Genomic DNA, 18,619 nt, shown 5'->3' with positions numbered 1-18,619 from the left:
TGGTGTGTGGTGTATGAGTGTGGTGTGTGTAGGTGTGTGCTTTGCGGTGTATGGGTGTGGTGTGTAGTGTATGGGTGTGGTGTGTGGTGTATGGGTGTGGTGTGTGTAGGTGTGTGGTGTGCGGTGTATGGGTGTGGTGTGTGTAGTGTGTGGCGTGCGGTATATGTGTGTGGTGTGTGTGGTGTGCAGTGTATGGGTGTGGTGTGTGTGGTGTGCAGTGTATGGGTGTGGTGTGTGTAGGTGTGTGGTGTGTGGTGTATGGGTGTGGTGTGTGTAGGTGTGTGGTGTGCGGTGTATGGGTGTGGTGTGTGTAGGTGTGTGTTGTGCGGTGTATGGGTGTGGTGTGTGTAGGTGTGTGGTGTACAGTGTATGGGTGTGGTGTGTGGTGTGTGGTGTGTAGTGTAGGTGTGTGGTGTGTGTGGTGTGCGGTGTATGGGTGTGGTGTGTGTAGGTCTGTGGTGTGTGGTGTATGGGTGTGGTGTGTGTAGGTGTGTGGTGTGTGGTATATGGGTGTGGTGTGTGTAGGTGTGTGGTGTGCGGTGTATGGGTGTGGTGTGTGTACGTGTGTGGTGTACAGTGTATGGGTGTGGTGTGTGGTGTGTGTGGTGTGTAGTGTAGGTGTGTGGCGTGTGTGGTGTGTGGTGTATGGGTGTGGTGTGTGTAGGTGTGTGGTGTGCGGTGTATGGGTGTGGTGTGTGTAGGTGTGGTGTGCGGTGTATGGGTGTGGTGTGTGTAGGTGTGTGGTGTGTGGTGTATGGGTGTGGTGTGTGTAGGTGTGTGGTGTGCGGTGTATGGGTGTGGTGTGTAGTGTATGGGTGTGGTGTGTGGTGTATGGGTGTGGTGTGTAGTGTATGGGTGTGGTGTGTGGTGTATGGGTGTGGTGTGTGTAGGTGTGTGTTGTGCGGTGTATGGGTGTGGTGTGTGTAGGTGTGTGGTGTGCGGTGTATGGGTGTGGTGTGTGTGGTGTGCAGTGTATGGGTGTGGTGTGTGTAGATGTGTCGTGTGCGGTGTATGGGTGTGGTGTGTGTAGGTGTGTGGTGTGTGGTGTATGGGTGTGGTGTTTGTAGGTGTGTGGTGTGCGGTGTATGGGTGTGGTGTGTGTAGGTGTGTAGTGTGCAGTGTATGGGTGTGGTGTGTGTAGGTGTGTGGTGTGCGGTGTATGGGTGTGGTGTGTAGTGTAGGTGTGTGGTGTGCGGTGTATGGGTGTGGTGTGTGTAGGTGTGTAGTGTGCAGTGTATGGGTGTGGTGTGTGTAGGTGTGTGGTGTGCGGTGTATGGGTGTGGTGTGTAGTGTAGGTGTGTGGTGTGTGTGGTGTGCGTGTATGGGTGTGGTGTGTGTAGGTGTGTGGTGTGCGGTGTATGGGTGTGGTGTGTGTAGGTGTGTGGTGTGTGGTGTATGTGTGTGGTGCAAGGGGTGTGTGGTGTGCGGTGTATGAGTGTGGTGTGTGTAGGTGTGTGGTGTGCGGTGTATGGGTGTGGTGTGTGTAGGTGTGGTGTGCGGTGTATGTGTCTGGTGTACGGGTGTGGTGTATGTGGTGTGCGGTGTATGGGTGTGGTGTGTAGTGTATGGGTGTGGTGTGTGTGGTGTGTGGTGTATGTGTGTGGTGTATGGGTGTGGTGTATGTGGTGTGCGGTGTATGGGTGTGGTGTGTGTGGTGTGCAGTGTATGGGTGTGGTGTGTGTGGTGTATGGGTGTGGTGTGTGTGGTGTGCAATGTATGGGTGTGGTGTGTGTGGTGTATGGGTGTGGTGTGTGTGGTGTGTGGTGTATGGGTGTGGTGTGTAGTGTATGGGTGTGGTGTGTGTGGTGTATGGGTGTGGTGTGTGTGGTGTGTGGTGTATGGGTGTGGTGTGTGTGGTGTATGGGTGTGGTGTGTGTGGTGTGCAGTGTATGGGTGTGGTGTGTGTGGTGTGTGGTGTATGGGTGTGGTGTGTGTGGTGTGCGGTGTATGTGTGTGGGTGTGGTGTATGGGTGTGGTGTGTATAGGTGTTTGTGGATGTATTCGTATGTGTCCAGGTAAGCACACCTGGCCATCCCTTCTAGAGGTCAGGGCCTGTGTCTTTGGGTGTGTGTGTGAGAGTGGAAGTGTGTGTGTGTGGTGTGTAGTGTGTGTGTTGTGTGTACATGGGTGTGTGTACATGCATGTGGGTGCAAACATGACCATGTGTGCGGTGCGTGCTGATATGTGTGGGTGTATACGTGTGTCTCCATGTAAGCACACCTGGCCGTCCCTTCTAGAGGTCAGGCCCCTGTTACTGTGTGTGCGTGTGTGTGTGTGTAGATGTGTGTGGTATGTGGTGTGTGTACATGGGTGTCTGTACTGTGTCTGTGGTCAGATCATGGAGAGATCTGCCCCAAGACTCAACCCTGAATATCACACAGGGAATTCATGAGCCAGGTGGGAGCCTCGTTGCAAAAAACGTGAACTTCCCAGGCAGAATGGGACCCCCGGGCCATGCCTGGAGGACCTGGCTGGCCAGTGTGTGGATTGGAGCCAGGAGCCATCGTCCACCCAGGAGGAGAAGGGGCGTGAGGCCAGCGAGTGACCCTGTTTCTCTCCCTCCTTCCGCAGCCATGAAGTCGGGGGGCACGCAGCTGAAGCTCATCATGACCTTCCAGAATTACGGGCAAGCGCTGTTCAAACCCATGAAGTAAGTGCGGAGGCCTGAGGGGTGGGGCGTGAGGAGCTGGAGCTGGAAGCGAGAAGGCGCTGGGTTTCTGCCGGGGAGGCCACGTCTCCCAGGCGTTCTGCGGAGACCGTGGGTGACCACTCTTCACTCTCCCCATGATGGCAAACAAGCAACAGGGTGGCCTCATTTTCTCTCCTCTCCCACGGCCTCCCCACCTCATCCCTTTTTATAGGACTGAAAACCTACTGCTGGTTATTCTTACCCTACACCTTTCCTGCCAAGCGTCGGCCGTAGCTGTTTCAGGGTTCGTAGCACCATGGTCTCTTCCCGGTAATTCAGCGAGTGGTCTTAGCCCCAAAGCAGCCGGATGCAGTACGTGGTGATGGGGGAGGCCGAGTTTTAATAAGACTTCATTTATGCAACAAAATGCCCGGCTCTGTGAGTTCCGGGAGGTAGCGTTTACCGCCGCATGAAGACGAGGGAACCGGGGTTTGGAGAAGGAAGGTAGAGTGCCTCCTGGACCAGGATCCCGTGCCCCCTTAAGCCCAGGGGGTCTGACCTACGCTCTGCCTCCCTCCAGCCTTCTCCCTCCCTCCTCCCCCACCAGCCTCCCCCCGGGCCTCCTCCCAGCTTCCCTCCAGCCTCCCGCCAACCTCCCCTCAGACCTCCCCCAGCATCCTCCAACCTTTCAGCCTCCCCAGAGCCTCCGCTCGGACCTCTCCCTGCCTCCCCTCAGCCTCCTCCCACCTCTCCCCGGACCTCTCCCAGCCTCTTCCAACCTCCCAGACCGCCCACCACCTTCCACCTCACCTCCCCGACCACTTCCTCTCCAGGCCTCCCCAAACCTCCCTCACCCCCACCATGGTGGGCACCTCACTGTCCCCAGTGTGGCCACATGTGGGGCTGACTTTAGAGGTCAGGGGAGTTCCCATGGTCCTGCAGCAGGTGGAGGTAGAGCCAGGCTCCAGAGCCCCCTCCCCGGGACTCAGCCCCCAGCCCATTTGTCAGAGCCCTGCCTTCCCGGCCGCCGACGGACAGGCTGGGCAGGGCTGTACCGACACCTGGGGAGGCCGGTGTGAAGGGAGGACTAAGTGGGGAGGCGGGGGTCGGGTTAGAGCGTACCAGGAAACAGGCCTGAGGAAAGCCTGCTGAAGTTGGGGAAACTGAGTCCCGGAAAGGGAAAGGTTGTGCTCAAGGCCATGGCGTCCAGAGGCCGGCCCGGGACTCAGTCTTCCCACAAAGTACGTCGCTGGCAGAGGCGGGTGTGTGCGCACATTTCACAAACCTGGTGTCACCCTCCCAGCTTGGTCCTCTCGTCGCCCCCCTCCCTGGCCCCAGGTCAGGTCAAGGCATTTCCTGGTGCTCAACCCTCCTTTGCTGACCAGGGCCCGGGTCTGTCATTGATCATGGTCCTGCAGCCACTCGCGCCCGTTATGACCTGTGGGGGCTGTGCCCGGGTCCTGGAGATGCATGTTTCTTCTTCCCCAAAGACTGTGGTTTTAATACGAAAGCAGCTCTGGTTCATGACCATGGCATTAAGAAATTAAAATCCGGGCCGGGCGCAGCGGCTCACGCCTTTAATCCCAGCACAGGAGTTCAAGACCAGCGTGGCCAAGATGGTGAAACCACCTCTCTACTAAAAAAAATACAAAAATTAGCTGGGCACAGTGGTCGGCGCCTGTAATCCCAGCTACTTGGGAGGCTGAGGCAGGAGAATCGCCTCTGTAATCCCGGCACTTTGGGAAGCCAAGGCTGGCGGATCACTTGAGTCCAGGAGTTCAAGACCAGCTTGGCCAACCTGGTGAAACCCCATCTCTTCTAAAAACATAAAAATTAGCCGAGTGTGGTGGTTCATGCCTGTAATCCCAGCTACTCGGGAGGGTGAGGCAAGAGAACCACTTGAACCCAGGAGGTGGAGGTTGGAGTAAGCCCAGATCTGAGATAGAGTGAGACTCCATCTCAAAAAAAAAAAAATTAGTTCTCTTTAATAAAGGAGTTTGCTCTCTGCACTCACAGCGGCTTGGTGAGTTCTGGATGAGTTAGATGGGCACAGCGTTTCTCCTCTGAGATGCTGCATGCAAGGTGAGAGGGTGCAGATGAGGGGCCGTGAGGGGGAGGCCAGGCCTGGGGTGTGGCCCAGCGTACGTGGCTGCGGGTGACCAGTGGAAGGTTCAGGGTCTCCACTGATAGTAGCCAGCACATTAGCCCAAGAGCTCCCGGGTGTTTTAGCTTCAGGGTTACATTAAGATATTTAAGTTCTTTTTTTGAACTCAACTTTATTGAGATGTAATTCACACGCCATGCAATTCACGCACTTAAAGCTTTTAGCACAGGGTTAGGCGTTCATCACCACAGTCAATTTTAGTCAATTTTCCATGATTCCAACAAGAAATCCTTCACAATTTCCTCATCACTCCTCAACCACCTTGTCCCGCTCCAGCCCGTCAAACACTGGCCTACTTTCTGTTTCTTCATAGTAATCAGTTACTTATCCAGGATTTTCATGCGAATGGAATCACGCACTGTGTACTCCTTTGTGATTGACACATTTCCAAGGCTCTGGAGTCGTGTATTACGTAATCATTTGTGATTGACATGGAAGGCTCTGGAATCCTGCAGTGTGTATTCCTTTGTGACTGACATGGAAGGCTCTGGAATCCTGCAGTGTGTATTCCTTTGTGACTGACACGGAGGGCTCTGGAATCCTGCAGTGTGTAGTCATTTGTGACTGACATGGAAGGCTCTGGGATCGTGCAGTGTGTATTCCTTTGTGACTGACATGGAAGGCTCTGGAATCCTGCAGTGTGTATTCCTTTGTGACTGACACGGAAGGCTCTGGAATCGTGAAGTGTGTATTCCTTTGTGACTGACACGGAAGGCTCTGGAATCCTGCAGTGTGTATTCCTTTGTGACTGACACGGAAGGCTCTGGAATCCTGCAGTGTGTATTCCTTTGTGACTGACACGGAGGGCTCTGGGATCCTGCAGTGTGTATTCCTTTGTGACTGACACGGAAGGCTCTGGGATCGTGCAGTGTGTATTCCTTTGTGACTGACACGGAAGGCTCTGGGATCGTGAAGTGTGTAGTCCTTTGTGACTGACACGGAAGGCTCTGGAATCGTGAAGTGTGTAGTCATTTGTGACTGACACGGAAGGCTCTGAAATCGTGCAGTGTGTATGCCTTTGTGACTGACATGGAAGGCTCTGGAATCGTGAAGTGTGTATTCCTTTGTGACTGACACAGAAGGCTCTGAAATCGTGCAGTGTGTATTCCTTTGTGACTGACACGGAAGGCTCTGGGATCGTGCAGTGTGTAATCATTTGTGACTGACATGGAAGGCTCTGGGATCGTGCAGTGTGTATTCCTTTGTGACTGACATGGAAGGCTCTGGGATCGTGCAGTGTGTATTCCTTTGTGACTGACATGGAAGGCTCTGGGATCGTGCAGTGTGTATTCCTTTGTGACTGACACGGAAGGCTCTGGAATCCTGAAGTGTGTATTCCTTTGTGACTGACACGGAAGGCTCTGGAATCCTGAAGTGGGTATTCCTTTGTGACTGACACGGAAGGCTCTGGGATCGTGCAGTGTGTATTCCTTTGTGACTGACACGGAAGGCTCTGGAATCCTGAAGTGTGTATTCCTTTGTGACTGACACGGAAGGCTCTGGAATCCTGAAGTGTGTATTCCTTTGTGACTGACACGGAGGGCTCTGGGATCGTGCAGTGTGTATTCCGTTGTGACTGACACGGAAGGCTCTGGAATCGTGCAGTGTGTATTCCTTTGTGACTGACACGGAAGGCTCTGGGATCGTGCAGTGTGTATTCCTTTGTGACTGACACGGATGGCTCTGGGATCGTGCAGTGTGTATGCCTTTGTGACTGACATGGAAGGCTCTGGAATCGTGCAGTGTGTATTCCTTTGTGACTGACACGGATGGCTCTGGAATCGTGCAGTGTGTATTCCTTTGTGACTGACATGGAAGGCTCTGGGATCGTGCAGTGTGTATTCCTTTGTGACTGACACGGAAGGCTCTGGGATCGTGCAGTGTGTAGTCCTTTGTGACTGACACGGAAGCCTCTGAAATCGTGCAGTGTGTATTCCTTTGTGACTGACACGGAAGGCTCTGGGATCGTGCAGTGTGTATGCCTTTGTGACTGACATGGAAGGCTCTGGAATCGTGAAGTGTGTAGTTCTTTGTGTTGACAGGTGGTTTCACCGCTCATGGGTGCTGTAGCATGGATAGGCGCCTCACGGCTTTTCATGACTGAGTAATATTCCATAGTGGCTGTTTCCTTGTTCCTCTGTTGATGGGCATTCAGGTTGTTTCCCCCTTTTGACAATTAAGGATAATTTGTACAATTGTGTGTGAGGTTTTGTGTGGGCACATGGTTTCAGCTTTCATGGATACATTCCCAGGAGCATTGCCGGATGGTATGATGATAACTGCGTTTAACTGTTGGAGGAACTGATCATCCGTTTTCCACAGCTGCTGCGCCGTTTGTAGTCCTGCGAGCGCGTCTCCGGGCTGCAGCCTCTCCAGCACCTCGTCAGTGTGTGTTCCTGTCTGTCTGTCTGATGGCGGCCGTCCCAGTGCGGGCAAAGCGGTGTTCCGTGTGGTTTTGACTTGCGCGTCCCGATGACTCATACTCAAGCGTCTTTCCCTGTGCACACGGGCCATTTATGCATCTTCTTTAAAGAAATGTCTATGCAGCGCTTTTGCCGTCGTCTGCAGTTGGGTTATTTGTCTTTTTGTTATTAAGTTTTAAGACATCTTTATTGTTCTGGTTACGAGACCTTCCCACGTATGTGATGTCCTTTGAAGGACAAGCTTAATTTTAGGACGTCTGATGTAGTGACTTTTGCCGTTGCCTGTGCTTTCCGTGTAGTGACTACGCTTTCATATTGAAAGCTCGTGTGTTAGGTAAGGAGTGTTGCAGGAGGCGATGCCTGGGCTTGGCACGGTCAGCGGAACGGGTGAAGGCTTTAGGGAATGCCCGTGTAGCCACAGAGCCACGGGCTTGGCGTAGCCACTGTCCCCGTCTGACCTGAGCGAGTGTCCTCCTCTCCTGGGACTCAGTGTTCCCATCCATCAACGAGGGCATGGGAAGAAGAGGTCTCGACACACATGCGGGGCTGGACCCTTTTGACCTGGTTTAGGAGGCCTGGCACCGGCTTTCCAGCTTGGAGGACGAAGCATCTCGGGGTTTGAGTCCGGTGGACACAGCAAGAGAGTTGTTGGCTACAGATTCCATCTTGCGTCCTAGGAAGAGCCTTCCGGGCACGTGGTGGCTGCCCATGATGCTGGCTGTGACCGCGTCCAGGTAGAAATATTCATGCAGCCATTCCACAAACACTGAATGCCCGGGCCTGGCCTCCCGCCAAGCTCAGGGAACACAGACATGACTCAGACCCAATGTCTGCGTGGGGGTCTGACCTCTGACGTGGGAGGCCCAACAGGTGCTAGCTAAACGCTCCTCATCACAACACTCTCCTGCGCTCCAGGGCAGACAGGCAGCCCTGTGTATCCAGCCTCCCAAAGTGGCCCTGGAAGGTAGGACGTGGTTAATGGTGGGAGCCATGTACAGAGTGAAAGGAGGAATGTACCCATAGAGTTCAGGGGATCGAACTGGGTGGGAGGGGCTCGGCCCACGGTGATGTTGACAGGATGGAGCTGGGTGGGAGGGACACGGGTGACAGGGTAGTTAGGTGGCTCTGAGCATCTGGGGGCTGCAGGTGGCTGGGTGGCTGTGGGCCTTTGGATGGCTGTGAGCAGTTGAGTGGCTGTAGGTAGTTGGGGGCTGTGGGCAGTTGGGGGCTGCGGGCAGTTGAGGGGCCGTGGGTTGTTTGGGGGCCATGGGTGACTCTGAGCAGTTTGGGGACTGGATAGTTGGGTGGCTGTAGGCAGTTGGGGGGCTCTGCATCACTGGGGGGCTGTGTGTCACTGGGGGGCTGTGGGTTATTGGTGCCTGAGGGCAGGTGTCAGAGCTCGCCAGCACACCTCTCGTCATTTGACCTTTAGAGCCACTCAGGTGGAGGGTTTGTTTTTATTTTCAAGTCCCATTCACAGAGGAGGAAATTGAGGCTCAGGAAGTTTAAACACAGTAAGCCGGCGGCAGGCCAGGCGTGAGGCCGGGTCCTGACTGTAGGTTCCCAGCCTGTGGGGTAACATCTCACTGAGGAAAGGCCAGCCGGGAGCCCTGGTCCCTGATGCTGGCTGGGGAGTCTTTTCTCCGGAGACTCCTGCCCTCCCTGTTCTTCCCAGCCTGGGAGTTTCTGGCCATCCGCCACCTGGCAAACGGGCCTTCGGCACTCAGATTTGTCTGGTGTTTGCTGGGTTTATGGTGTCTGGGGCAGGGTTCCTACCCCTGCATCCATCCCCCTTCATTTCCTGGTCCTTTGTGCAGGCCTGGGCCCAGCGTCTGGGGCCAATGCTCACCGGTGGATCTCGGGGCCTGCAGGCCTTCTCTGTTGTAGTCTGCTTTTCTTTCCTTTTGTAAAGAATAGAAACACGTGTGTGTGTGTGTGTGTGTGTGTGTGTGTGTGTGTGCGCATGCGTCCAAGTCTCCCAAAGAAACTGTCTGTGAACAGCTGTCCCAAAGTCCAGGAATTCCTCACAGCCGAGATATTTGAACAGAGGCCCAGAGGCCCTTGCAGAAAGGCTTGCTGGCTGAGATAGTATTTCTAGACGCAGAAACTCGAACCCTTCTTCTGAGCTCTGACAACGCAGGGACCACCAGGGCGTGTCTCTGGGCAGCAGAGCGTGAGCAGTGAAGAGGAATTAAAGACGGGGGGACCCACCCTGAATAGCCTCATCGCACGCAGCATCATATCGGTGTGAAAAGGCGCTGCGTCCTGCCTGACTGGCTTCCCATGACCCAGGCACAGCTCTGGGGCCACAGCCGGATGCCTCCCCTGCCAAGCTAAGGGGCCCAGTTGCCCCCCAGGGGTGAGCAGGTGTGGCTCAGACAAGGCTTTCCCAGGTGCCCTGGGGCTGCTGGCCCCCCAAGCCTGTGGGGGAGGCGGACACAGCTTTGGCCTTGAGCTCGCACCTGTGTGGGGCATTGTGTAGGACCCAGGTGCAGTGGGGGTGTTACTGGGGTCGGACGCTTGCTCAGGCCCCTCCTGGGGTCGTCGTCCCTGGCTCCTGTCACCTCCTCTAGGTTGAGACATGGTGGTGACGGACAGGCTGTGGGTGAGCTGGAGCCCCTCCCGGGTGCCCCCTTTAGGGTGGAGCTGCGTCTGGCTGTCTGGGCATCAAGGGGATGATGCGCGCCTGGGCCTGGGGGCGTTTGGAAGTCGTCCTGGGAGGGATGCTGAGATGGTGGACTGGGGCTCGGCTTGAGGCGAGGTGCGTCCCTGGAATGCATTGGATGGCAGACAGCTGCTGGGCGCACGGTGGCCCTAGGGAGGTGCCGTCTTCCCCTGAAAACGCTTCTGAGGCCTCCCACGCAGCTGCACCTCGGGACAGGCAGATACGCCCTCAGGGGTCTCTGTAGTCCTATGTGGCGGGGAGGGCAAAACAGATGCAGTATTAATAATAAAGACGGCAGAACGATGACCCTGGGTCCGCGTGGCACTACAAAGCGTGTGCACAGACCACTTCCATCTCCATTTGTGTGAGGAGAGGATTGAGCGGCTCGATGAGTACGTGGCAGGGGCCGGCCGCGGTGGCCACCCTCAGAGGAAGAGGGGCCTGGCCTACGGTGCACGTCGGCCGGGAGAGGGGATGCAGCCGCTCTGTAATTGATCTTTTATCGATGTTCTTTATAAATTGATAAGTTGATCTTTATCGATGAGCCCCCATGGGCCCTGGGACGCTTTGCTGGGAGGATGGTCAGGCCAGGAGCGGCGAGGTGGGGGTTGGGTGCTCAGGCCTGCCACCGGCAGGCTGGCTCTCGAACTTCTCTGGGCCTCAGCGTTCTCCTCTGTGAAATGGGGTCGCATGAGCTGCCAAGCAGGGCACAGCGTTCACTGGGCAGCTCAAGCCCAGTCACAACCACACTGGCTGCTTTTCTCGATGAAGCAAGGCGTTCAGGTGACCACACGTGGCTACGGCTCCTCACGCTCCAGCCTGGGCTTGGCGCCTCCTGGATGCTGGGTCTGTTTCCTGCACTGTCGTCCTGGAGGGCTCCCACTGCGTGCCCTGCGTGGCCTCTGCACGGTGCTGCGCTGCATGAGGCCATCTCTGTCCCTGCATTCACCCTCAGGCGTGGTACCCAGTGCTTGACCTCTGGCAGGGATGCAGGGCAGCGCCTGCGAATAGCCAGAGACCCCTCGGAGGCCTCCGGGCAGCTGGTGTCGCCCTCCCTGGGACTCCGGTGGGGTCTGGAGAGGCAGAGGGACGAAGAAGTATTTCCACAAGGCCTCTGCTCCAAGTGTTTCCAGGGCAGTGGAGGATCCCGAACCAGAGCCGCAGAAGATAAGTCTGCATGATGGGGCAAAGCTGGCCACGGACTTGGGAAATGGAGGTGGGAGAGTGACAGGAGCCTCGCTGTCCTCTGTGGCTTTGCTGTCCTGGCCCAGATGCAAGCCCAGAGAGCACGGTGGGCGCCAACGTAGCATGGCCAAGACCCGCCGGCAGGGAGCCCCTTAGTGGCCCAGGAGGGCCCCAGAGAAACAGGAGCCCAGACCCCAAAGGTAAGCACTGCAGAGTGTGAAGGAGCCCTTGGCTGGGGGGGCGGGTGGGGGAACTGCCGGAAACCAGCCGTGCCAGGAGACAGTGCCCTGATTGTCAGGAGAACCTGGGGACGGTGCCTGCTCCACGCTGACTGCGCTGGGCCCTCAGGATTGGGCAGACATAGCCCTGGCAGTAAGAACTCAGGCTGATGGGTCTGCGATCCCTGCAGAGACGTCAGGACCCTTTGCTGAGGGCTGTGCAAGGCAGTAGGAAGGAAAGAAGGGGTCTCTGCTCCTCAGCAAACTCTTCAGAAGACCCTTGAGTGGGTGTGGGGTGGACAGGAGACCCGTGAGTGGGTGTGGGGTGGACGGGAGACCCGTGAGTGGCTGTGGGGTGAGCAGGAGACCCTTGAGTGGGTGTGGGGTGGATACTAGACCCTTAAGTTGGTGTGGGGTGAGCAGGAGACCCTTGAGTGGGTGTGGGGTGAGCAGGAGACCTGTGAGCAGGTGTTGGGTGGACAGGAGACCCGTGAGTGGGTGTGGGGTGGATACTAGACCCTTACGTGGGTTTGGGGTGAGCAGGAGCTCTCCGGGGGCAGCAGTCTTGGGAAACCTTCTTGGCAGACACCCCACAAACTAAGGCTTGGGGAGATAAAATGGTTTAGAGGACCAGTGAGGGATTGGTTTGGAATTTCGAAGGATTTTCTGTTCTGCTGATAAAAATTCATGTTTGTCTCCACTGTGGCCTGGCCGGTTCCAATGGGCCGGGTGGGTGTGGACCCAGCAGAGGCCTGGGCCTGACCAGACCTGGACAAGGACCCCTTTGTGTCTGCGCTCGGTGTGGGCCGGCCTGCAAGCCCGCTCCCCACCCTGGTTCTGGCCGGGCAAAGCTGCTTGGCTCTCAGGAGCTCCTGCGGCCTCCCTGGGGGAAGCCAAGCCAGGGTCCCGTACAGGAATGCTGATCCACTTCATTGGAGGCTGCCCGAACCCCCACGTGCTGTCCTCGCTGCTGTGGGGTCCCTGGGCCCAGAGCTGCTGGGTCCTGGCGTGCACGGGGCCTCCTGGGTCCTGCCTGAGAGGTTGTCCTTATAAATCTCCGACGATTAGGCCCTGGCTGAGTCCACTCTCCTCTCACCCCTGTCCTGACCTGCTGGGTGGCTGGGCCCCCCAACCGGGCACCTGCTATGGATCGGGGATTCTGTTCACAAGGGGTCCCACCTTGAGTGGAGGGTAAATTCCCGGGGGTGTGGTCGATCCACATGTGAACAAATACACAGGAACACTTCAGAGAGGGGAGATGGTGGAGTGCCTGCAGGGAAGGAGCACGGCAGAGGTGGGCTTGGCGACTGGGGTGTTATTCCACTGGCTTCGGGGTCTCTCACAAACGTGAGTTAACGTGGCCTCTGTGTAGGCACCGCCCGGAGAAGTCCCAGAAGGCGGGATTGGAGCTGAGGCCTGAACTGCAGGGTCGCAGCGCGGGGAGGTCTGGAGCGGAACACTCCCACCAGGGCCTGTGCTGGCCACGTGCAGGGGAGAGGCTGGAGGGAGGGCGGGACCCGTGTGCACGGGAAGCTCTGCGTGGTGTACGGGTCGTCTGGTGCTCGCGGACTTAGGAGGCCTGGGGCCGTCGGCTCCATTTTCCCTGGGCACCAGCCGTCATGCCGGGGGAGCAAGGACAGGAGGTCTCTCCTGCCTGAGAAGTGAGGGTCGGGATGGCGGGCCTGGGGAACGGGGCGCAGCCTCCTCTCTAGTAGGGCGGGAGCCGCAAAAGCCCCTTGCTCTTAGCATCTGAGCACTCGGGGGGGGGGGGGTGCCTGTGCGAGGCCAGAACTGCACGAGGGCACCAGGCCCTGCACAGGGCAATTCAGGAGACGGGGCAAGGCCACGGGCCATGCAGGGATGTCAGGAAGTCCAGGGCAGCTGTACTGTTGTGTTCTGTTTGTTAGAAACCTTCTCAGTGGGTGTGACGGGTCAGTGGGGAGTGAGTGCTGCCCTGGAGGGTCGCGGCAGGCCAGGTCCAGCCCCCGGTAGTGAGGATGGAGGGACTCAGGTGTCCAGAGCAGCCCAGGACCACAGATGGGTTCTGAGAGCAGCTGGGGACACCCCTATCCTTCACGGGGATCCCAAGTCTTTCAGGCCCTCAGCAAAGCAGCGGATTGCCCTGGAACAGGTGCGGGAAGCAGTTGCCTGGTGAGGAATGGCTGAAGTGCACAGGTGTCCACGGAGGCCCCGCTCCTCTCAGGCGTTCTGAGACTCTGGGGCAAGGATCCCAGCAAGAGGTGAAGGGAGGGGCCCCGTGGTGCCAACCAAGGGCTGGAAAGCAGCGCAGCACGAGGGGACGTGGTGCCGTGGCAGACAGGAGGGCCTGGACTGTGGTACTGAGTCTTAACTGAGCCCAGCATTGTGTCCCCAGCACTTGCCACCTAGTGGGTGCTCGGTCTGTGGTTCTAAGCAGGTGAATGAGCACAGAGCCTGCTGGGCTGGAGGCCCTGGAGCAGAGGGGCAGGCGGGCACGTGTCGGGGCAGATGCCGTGGGGGCGACGTGTCCCTGCGAGGGATGCAGCAGCAGACCTGTGCACGTGGAGGAGTGTCCCAGCTCCTGCCGTGAGTCTGTGGGGACGGTGCCTGGTACCCGCCTGCCAAGCACTCAGCCTGTAGCCCAGTCGCAAGGAGGGCCCTTAATGGACACCGCAGGGGAACCTGGCATTGGTCTTGCAGGCCCCGGGTGTAGGACGTTCATGCTGCTTCCAGTTTCATGGCTTATTTTTCTAGTCAGAGGAAAAATGAACTTGATTCATTTGAAGGACAATCCTAAAATGAGCTTTTGAGAGACCCATCGGTGCTCCCCAGGCATCTTAGAAGCAGGAGGGTTCTGGCCCTGCTGGAAATATGAGGAGGCTGAACAGGCACTGACCCTGCGGGGACTCTGGGGCCCCTGAGCCTGCCTGGCCTCCTGCCCCAGGACCATCCTGCATCTGTCCCGGGCCGCCTGTGCGCCAGCCTCGTCACGGGGGTCACACTGCCGCTGTCCGCCTGAGCATCTTTCACCGCACACAGCAGCCCAGGTTTCGCTGAGCTCCATGAGACCGAATGGGAGGGGAAGCCTGGGTGATCTTGGGGTCAGATACCGGGGCTCACCTGACCTGCTGGGGTCTGTGGTCTGGAGTGCGATGGAGGCCTCTGGAGAAGGAGCTTTACCTCCGAAACCCACTTGGTTCAGGCTGGGCCCCCTGTAGGCCGCCGAAGAGGACACTCTATTCCATTCCTCTGCCTCATGACTGGTTGAGCTCTCTGAGTCCACGGAGAGGGCCAGCTCGGAGGGGCCCGGCTGGAGGAGCCTGGAGGGTCACAGCGCAGGAGGTGGGAGGCTTGAAAACAGCGTCCACAATAACAGTGTCTCTCCTGCGTGGGCTGACTCAGAGGGCCACGTCGCAAGGCTTAGTCACCCGCACTAGAGCCGCAGCACTGACCAGCCAAGGACGAGGGCCCAAGGCTCAGGGAGGAGGGAATCGCTGTCCCACAGCCACACGGCTGAAGGGCTGGGTCTCTCAAGAGGCCCCGTGTGCCCCGGTCATGGCCCCGACACCATGTGCTGTTTAGAGACTCCACCCCTCACAATTCTGTGGGGACGGGCACAGGCGATCACTCCACCCTGTGGTCACTGCCCACGACAGGCCTGAATCCGCCAGGACTGGAGCCTCTGGCTGCTGAGGTCACTCTCACTTGTCCAGACACCCCGGTGATTTATGTGGCCAAAGTGACATCCAGCAAAGCTGGCCACAGAAGGTAACTGCCTTCTCCTGCCCTCACCTGGCAGCTGCACGTTTCTTTGCTTAGTGAGATAAAAAGAAATTATTAACCGTTATGTAACCATTGCAGAGAAACTGCCAGGGAAATAAATCAATGGTAAAAACAGGAAAAACCCGCAGAGAGTGCAGTTCTGGGCCCTGTACCCACTTTACAGATGGGGAAGCTGAGGCCTGGCCCTCTAGCTGTCCAGGTCCCCACTGGCACCCTCCCCTCAGCTGTTCCAACTAGACCTTCTCCGCCTCCAAGGCCGGCCAGCCCCGGCCAACTTGCTTCTGTGGGGGCTCCTGGAAAAGATTATCCCTTTTGTTGAAAATCAAAGGAAATCATTTTTTCCAAAAACATTGCCCTGAGCGGCAATGCCAAACGTCTTTCTGTATTTTCTCTGCTGTTGACGGTCACAGGGCGTGGCTGGCGTGTGGGCCGTCATTCTGATCATCTCGAAAGGGAGGGAAGATAGAAAGGACGGAAAGAAAATACGGTCTTCATTTTCCTTGTGCCGGGGAAGAAAATGAAAGCCAGGGGATTTCACTCAAAAGCAGTTTGATCGGGTCTGGTTGTTCTTGATGCCCCAGGAGGGAACCGCAGATTTAAGATCTCCTTAAACAGGCAGCGAACGGGCTCCAACACAAGCCCCTAACTGTGGATCTAGTTTATTTTTCTCGCTGATTTTTTTAAAACATCTAGGGCTCCATGGAGGAAAAACACGATGATGATTACAGTAACCTTGGCGCTAAGTGTTTAACCCTGGTTTAGTAGTTAGTGGGCGCTCACCCTCTTGGTACTTTGAAACGAAATGAAGAATCACAGGACTCAGTGCAGAAAAACACACGCACCTGTGCTTTCAGGGCTGCCAGGAGCCTGCGTTCATTTCCATTCTGATTGTACTCCCCTGAGTCCCGTCCGTGAATACTGGATGAGCCGACAGAAACGTATTTAAAAACGCGGTGGGTCTTAAACTTTCAAGCAATTTCTTTTCCCTGTTTGCCTTTGAAATAAAGTCTAAACCATCGCAATTCCTTTAAGTGGAAATGACTTTAGACTTTCTTTACAGTTACAAATTATTGAATCATCTTAAAATTGATTTTCATTAAATTGACCGTGAGAGGCTGAAGAGCCTCTCCGGAGATGATTTTCCGGCCAAAGAAACGATTTTCTCCTTCTTCTGTGCCTTATGCTGAAGAGCTGTCACAGAGGCTTCCTGCAGACCTGGGAGGGGAGCGCGGGGCCGTTCAGGAGGGTCCTAGGGTTCACCTGAATGGTTCTAAAGCCTTCGCCGCATGACACCTGCCTGTCAGAGCTGGTGGGGAAGCCAGGCACAGTCAGATGTGCAGGCCTGTGCCTGTGTAACGAAACACCAGGAGGAAAACCCATCCGCCTGGCGTGGCTGTGATGAGGCCCATGGCTGATGAGACAAATTCTGAGAAAATAAGTCAGTAGGTGATCCCCGCCCTGGTCAGGGTCTCGGACTGGAGCCTCCTGCCCCATGGGTTCTGAAGAAGGCGGATTCACTGGAAAAGCTCGAAAATCTCTCATCCTTAGATCTTAGGGGCCCTCGTCGGCGTGGCCGTATCAGACTCTGTGGACTCAGGCCCCTCTGCTGATTGAAGAGACCCCCAGAGACTGGCCACCAACAGGGGCTGGTGTCCCAGCTCGGTGTGGGGTCAACAAGACAGGTCCATGTCCCCGTCCCTCTCCTGTGAGCCATGGGGACCGTGGAGGGTGGAAGGGGCGACGCCGGCTGCCATCACCAGCAGCTCTCCTCCGAGGGCAGCGTCTCCAGGGAGCTGGCGTGAGCCAGGGAAGGACGTGTCCCCACAAGAAGCTCGGGTTTGGATGGCTGGTGCCTGAAGCTGAGGTCTTTAGGGTCTCAGCGCGGCCGCCAGCCTCCACGGCACTGTGGGTTCATCCCGCCTCCTCCACCAAGACTGGCCCGACCGAACGGCCGCCACGACGCACACAGCTCCCGCTGATGGCACGGGTGGGGTCCCAGCCAGCCCTCTCAACATGTTCGTAGTCCGGACCTAGAGCAACCACTTGCTGGCTCGAGGGTCCTATGCTGGGGATGCCTCCTCCCAAAACTCAGCACTGGGAGCCGCTTCCAAGACCACCTACCAGACATCTTGCTCAGGGATGGGGATCACAGCCAGGGTGAGTAGCAACGCCAGGGCCCACACCCTGCCCCGACACACCCCGCCACCCCCACTGCCAAGATGCCTCCCGGTCAGCCCCACAGAGGCCACTCCAGGACCAGAAGCAGGGAAAGTCCCACCGAGGAGGGGCCCTTCACATCAGATGAGGTTTCATCATAGCCTCAGAACCTCCAGGTCCATGTGAAATAGGCGGATTGCCTGGGCTCCGGCGTGTGCGGAGTGGGTTTCCCTCCAAGCACACACGACGCAGCCTCCTTTGCTGTGAGGAACGTGTCTCCTGGGAACTTGGCTGCACTGTGTCCCTGCTGGTGTAGAAACAGTTCCACACTGCTGCCCTCTGCTCCTTCCCGGTTCTCCTGACTCTCAAAAGGAGCCTGTGTTGAGTGGGATGCCCTCAGCTGGGGCTGGTCCACGTGGTGGCAGAGCCCGGTGGGGCCCCCCCTGCCTGCAGCCCTGTGGCTGGAGAGCTCACCGTCTTCACGCGAATCGGTCCAAACCGCAGCGGTGGCACGCCCTCAGAATGAGAAATGAGGGGTGAGCAAGGGGTCAGGGGTTTTAAATAAGACGGCCGTGTCTTGCCAAACGTCTCCCCCACGGGGCTGGAACAAGTGACGCAGAGATGGGCAGGAAGGGCAGGCTGCGAACTCCGGGCCTGAAAGGTCATGCTGAAGTCACTGCCAGGGAGAGCCCCTCACCTTCCAGAGTTCTGTCGGCTGAAAGCCTGGCATTAAACAGCTTAATATATCTCGCTAATGACAGGTGGTTGTTTTCTCCTGTGTGAGTGACGAGAAGATTACCCAAGATAGAAAGGCTAATTTTTACCTCGGTGCCTTCATTGAGTGAGTCAGGGATCTGCTGTGCGCTTAGGAGGAGTAAGAAAGTGTCTGTCTTATGTCCTATGTGGTTCCTGGCCTCCCTGAGTTTGGCCCTGGAGCAAGGAATACAGGAGAAATGGGATAGAGGGACTGGGATTGGGGGCGGGTGGAGAAGGGCCAGCTCGCGTGTCTCAGGTCCTGACCGTGGAACCTGCAAACGTCACGTTCTTTTGAAAAGGGGTCTTTGGAGTTCTGATGAAAGACCTCAGAATGACGAGTTTCCCTGGGCCCTCAATGCCGTCCCCCGTCCTTACAAGCGGGAGGTGGAGGGAGATTTGGCGCAGAGGAGAAGGCGAAGGGATGGCGTTGCAGGGGTGCGACCGCAAGACCAGGAGCTCCTGGAGCCCTCAGAGCTGGGGGAGGCAGGAAGGGTCATCCCAGGAGTCTCCACGGGGAGCTCGACCCCGCCCACACCTCAGGCTTGAACCTCAGGTCCCCAGTTGAGGGGAGGACGGATTGTGTGACTTCCAGTGCCCCTGCCTGTGATTATTACAGTGGCTGAGGGAGCCTCATGGCCAGACCTCTGTGTCCCGGCATTC

General features: G+C 57.0%; 1 protein-coding gene across 1 annotated transcript in view; it reads left to right on the top strand.

Moving 5' to 3' along the window:
* The window catches only part of FAM20C (FAM20C golgi associated secretory pathway kinase), a 60,574-nt gene that overhangs the window by 15,366 nt on the left and 26,589 nt on the right, over positions 1-18,619 (top strand). Inside the window, exon 3 of the mRNA XM_021669274.2 lies at positions 2,572-2,650. Coding sequence (XP_021524949.2) covers positions 2,572-2,650 — 79 coding nt within the window. The remainder of the gene's footprint in view (positions 1-2,571; positions 2,651-18,619) is intronic.

The sequence above is a fragment of the Aotus nancymaae genome, unplaced genomic scaffold (assembly GCF_030222135.1).
Source record: "Aotus nancymaae isolate 86718 unplaced genomic scaffold, 86718_ANA_hifiasm-v0.15.2.pri h1tg000015l_1, whole genome shotgun sequence".
Lineage (NCBI taxonomy): Eukaryota > Metazoa > Chordata > Mammalia > Primates > Aotidae > Aotus > Aotus nancymaae.
Note: the sequence above shows the minus strand (reverse complement) of the source record. Positions and strands in the feature narration are given on the sequence as shown.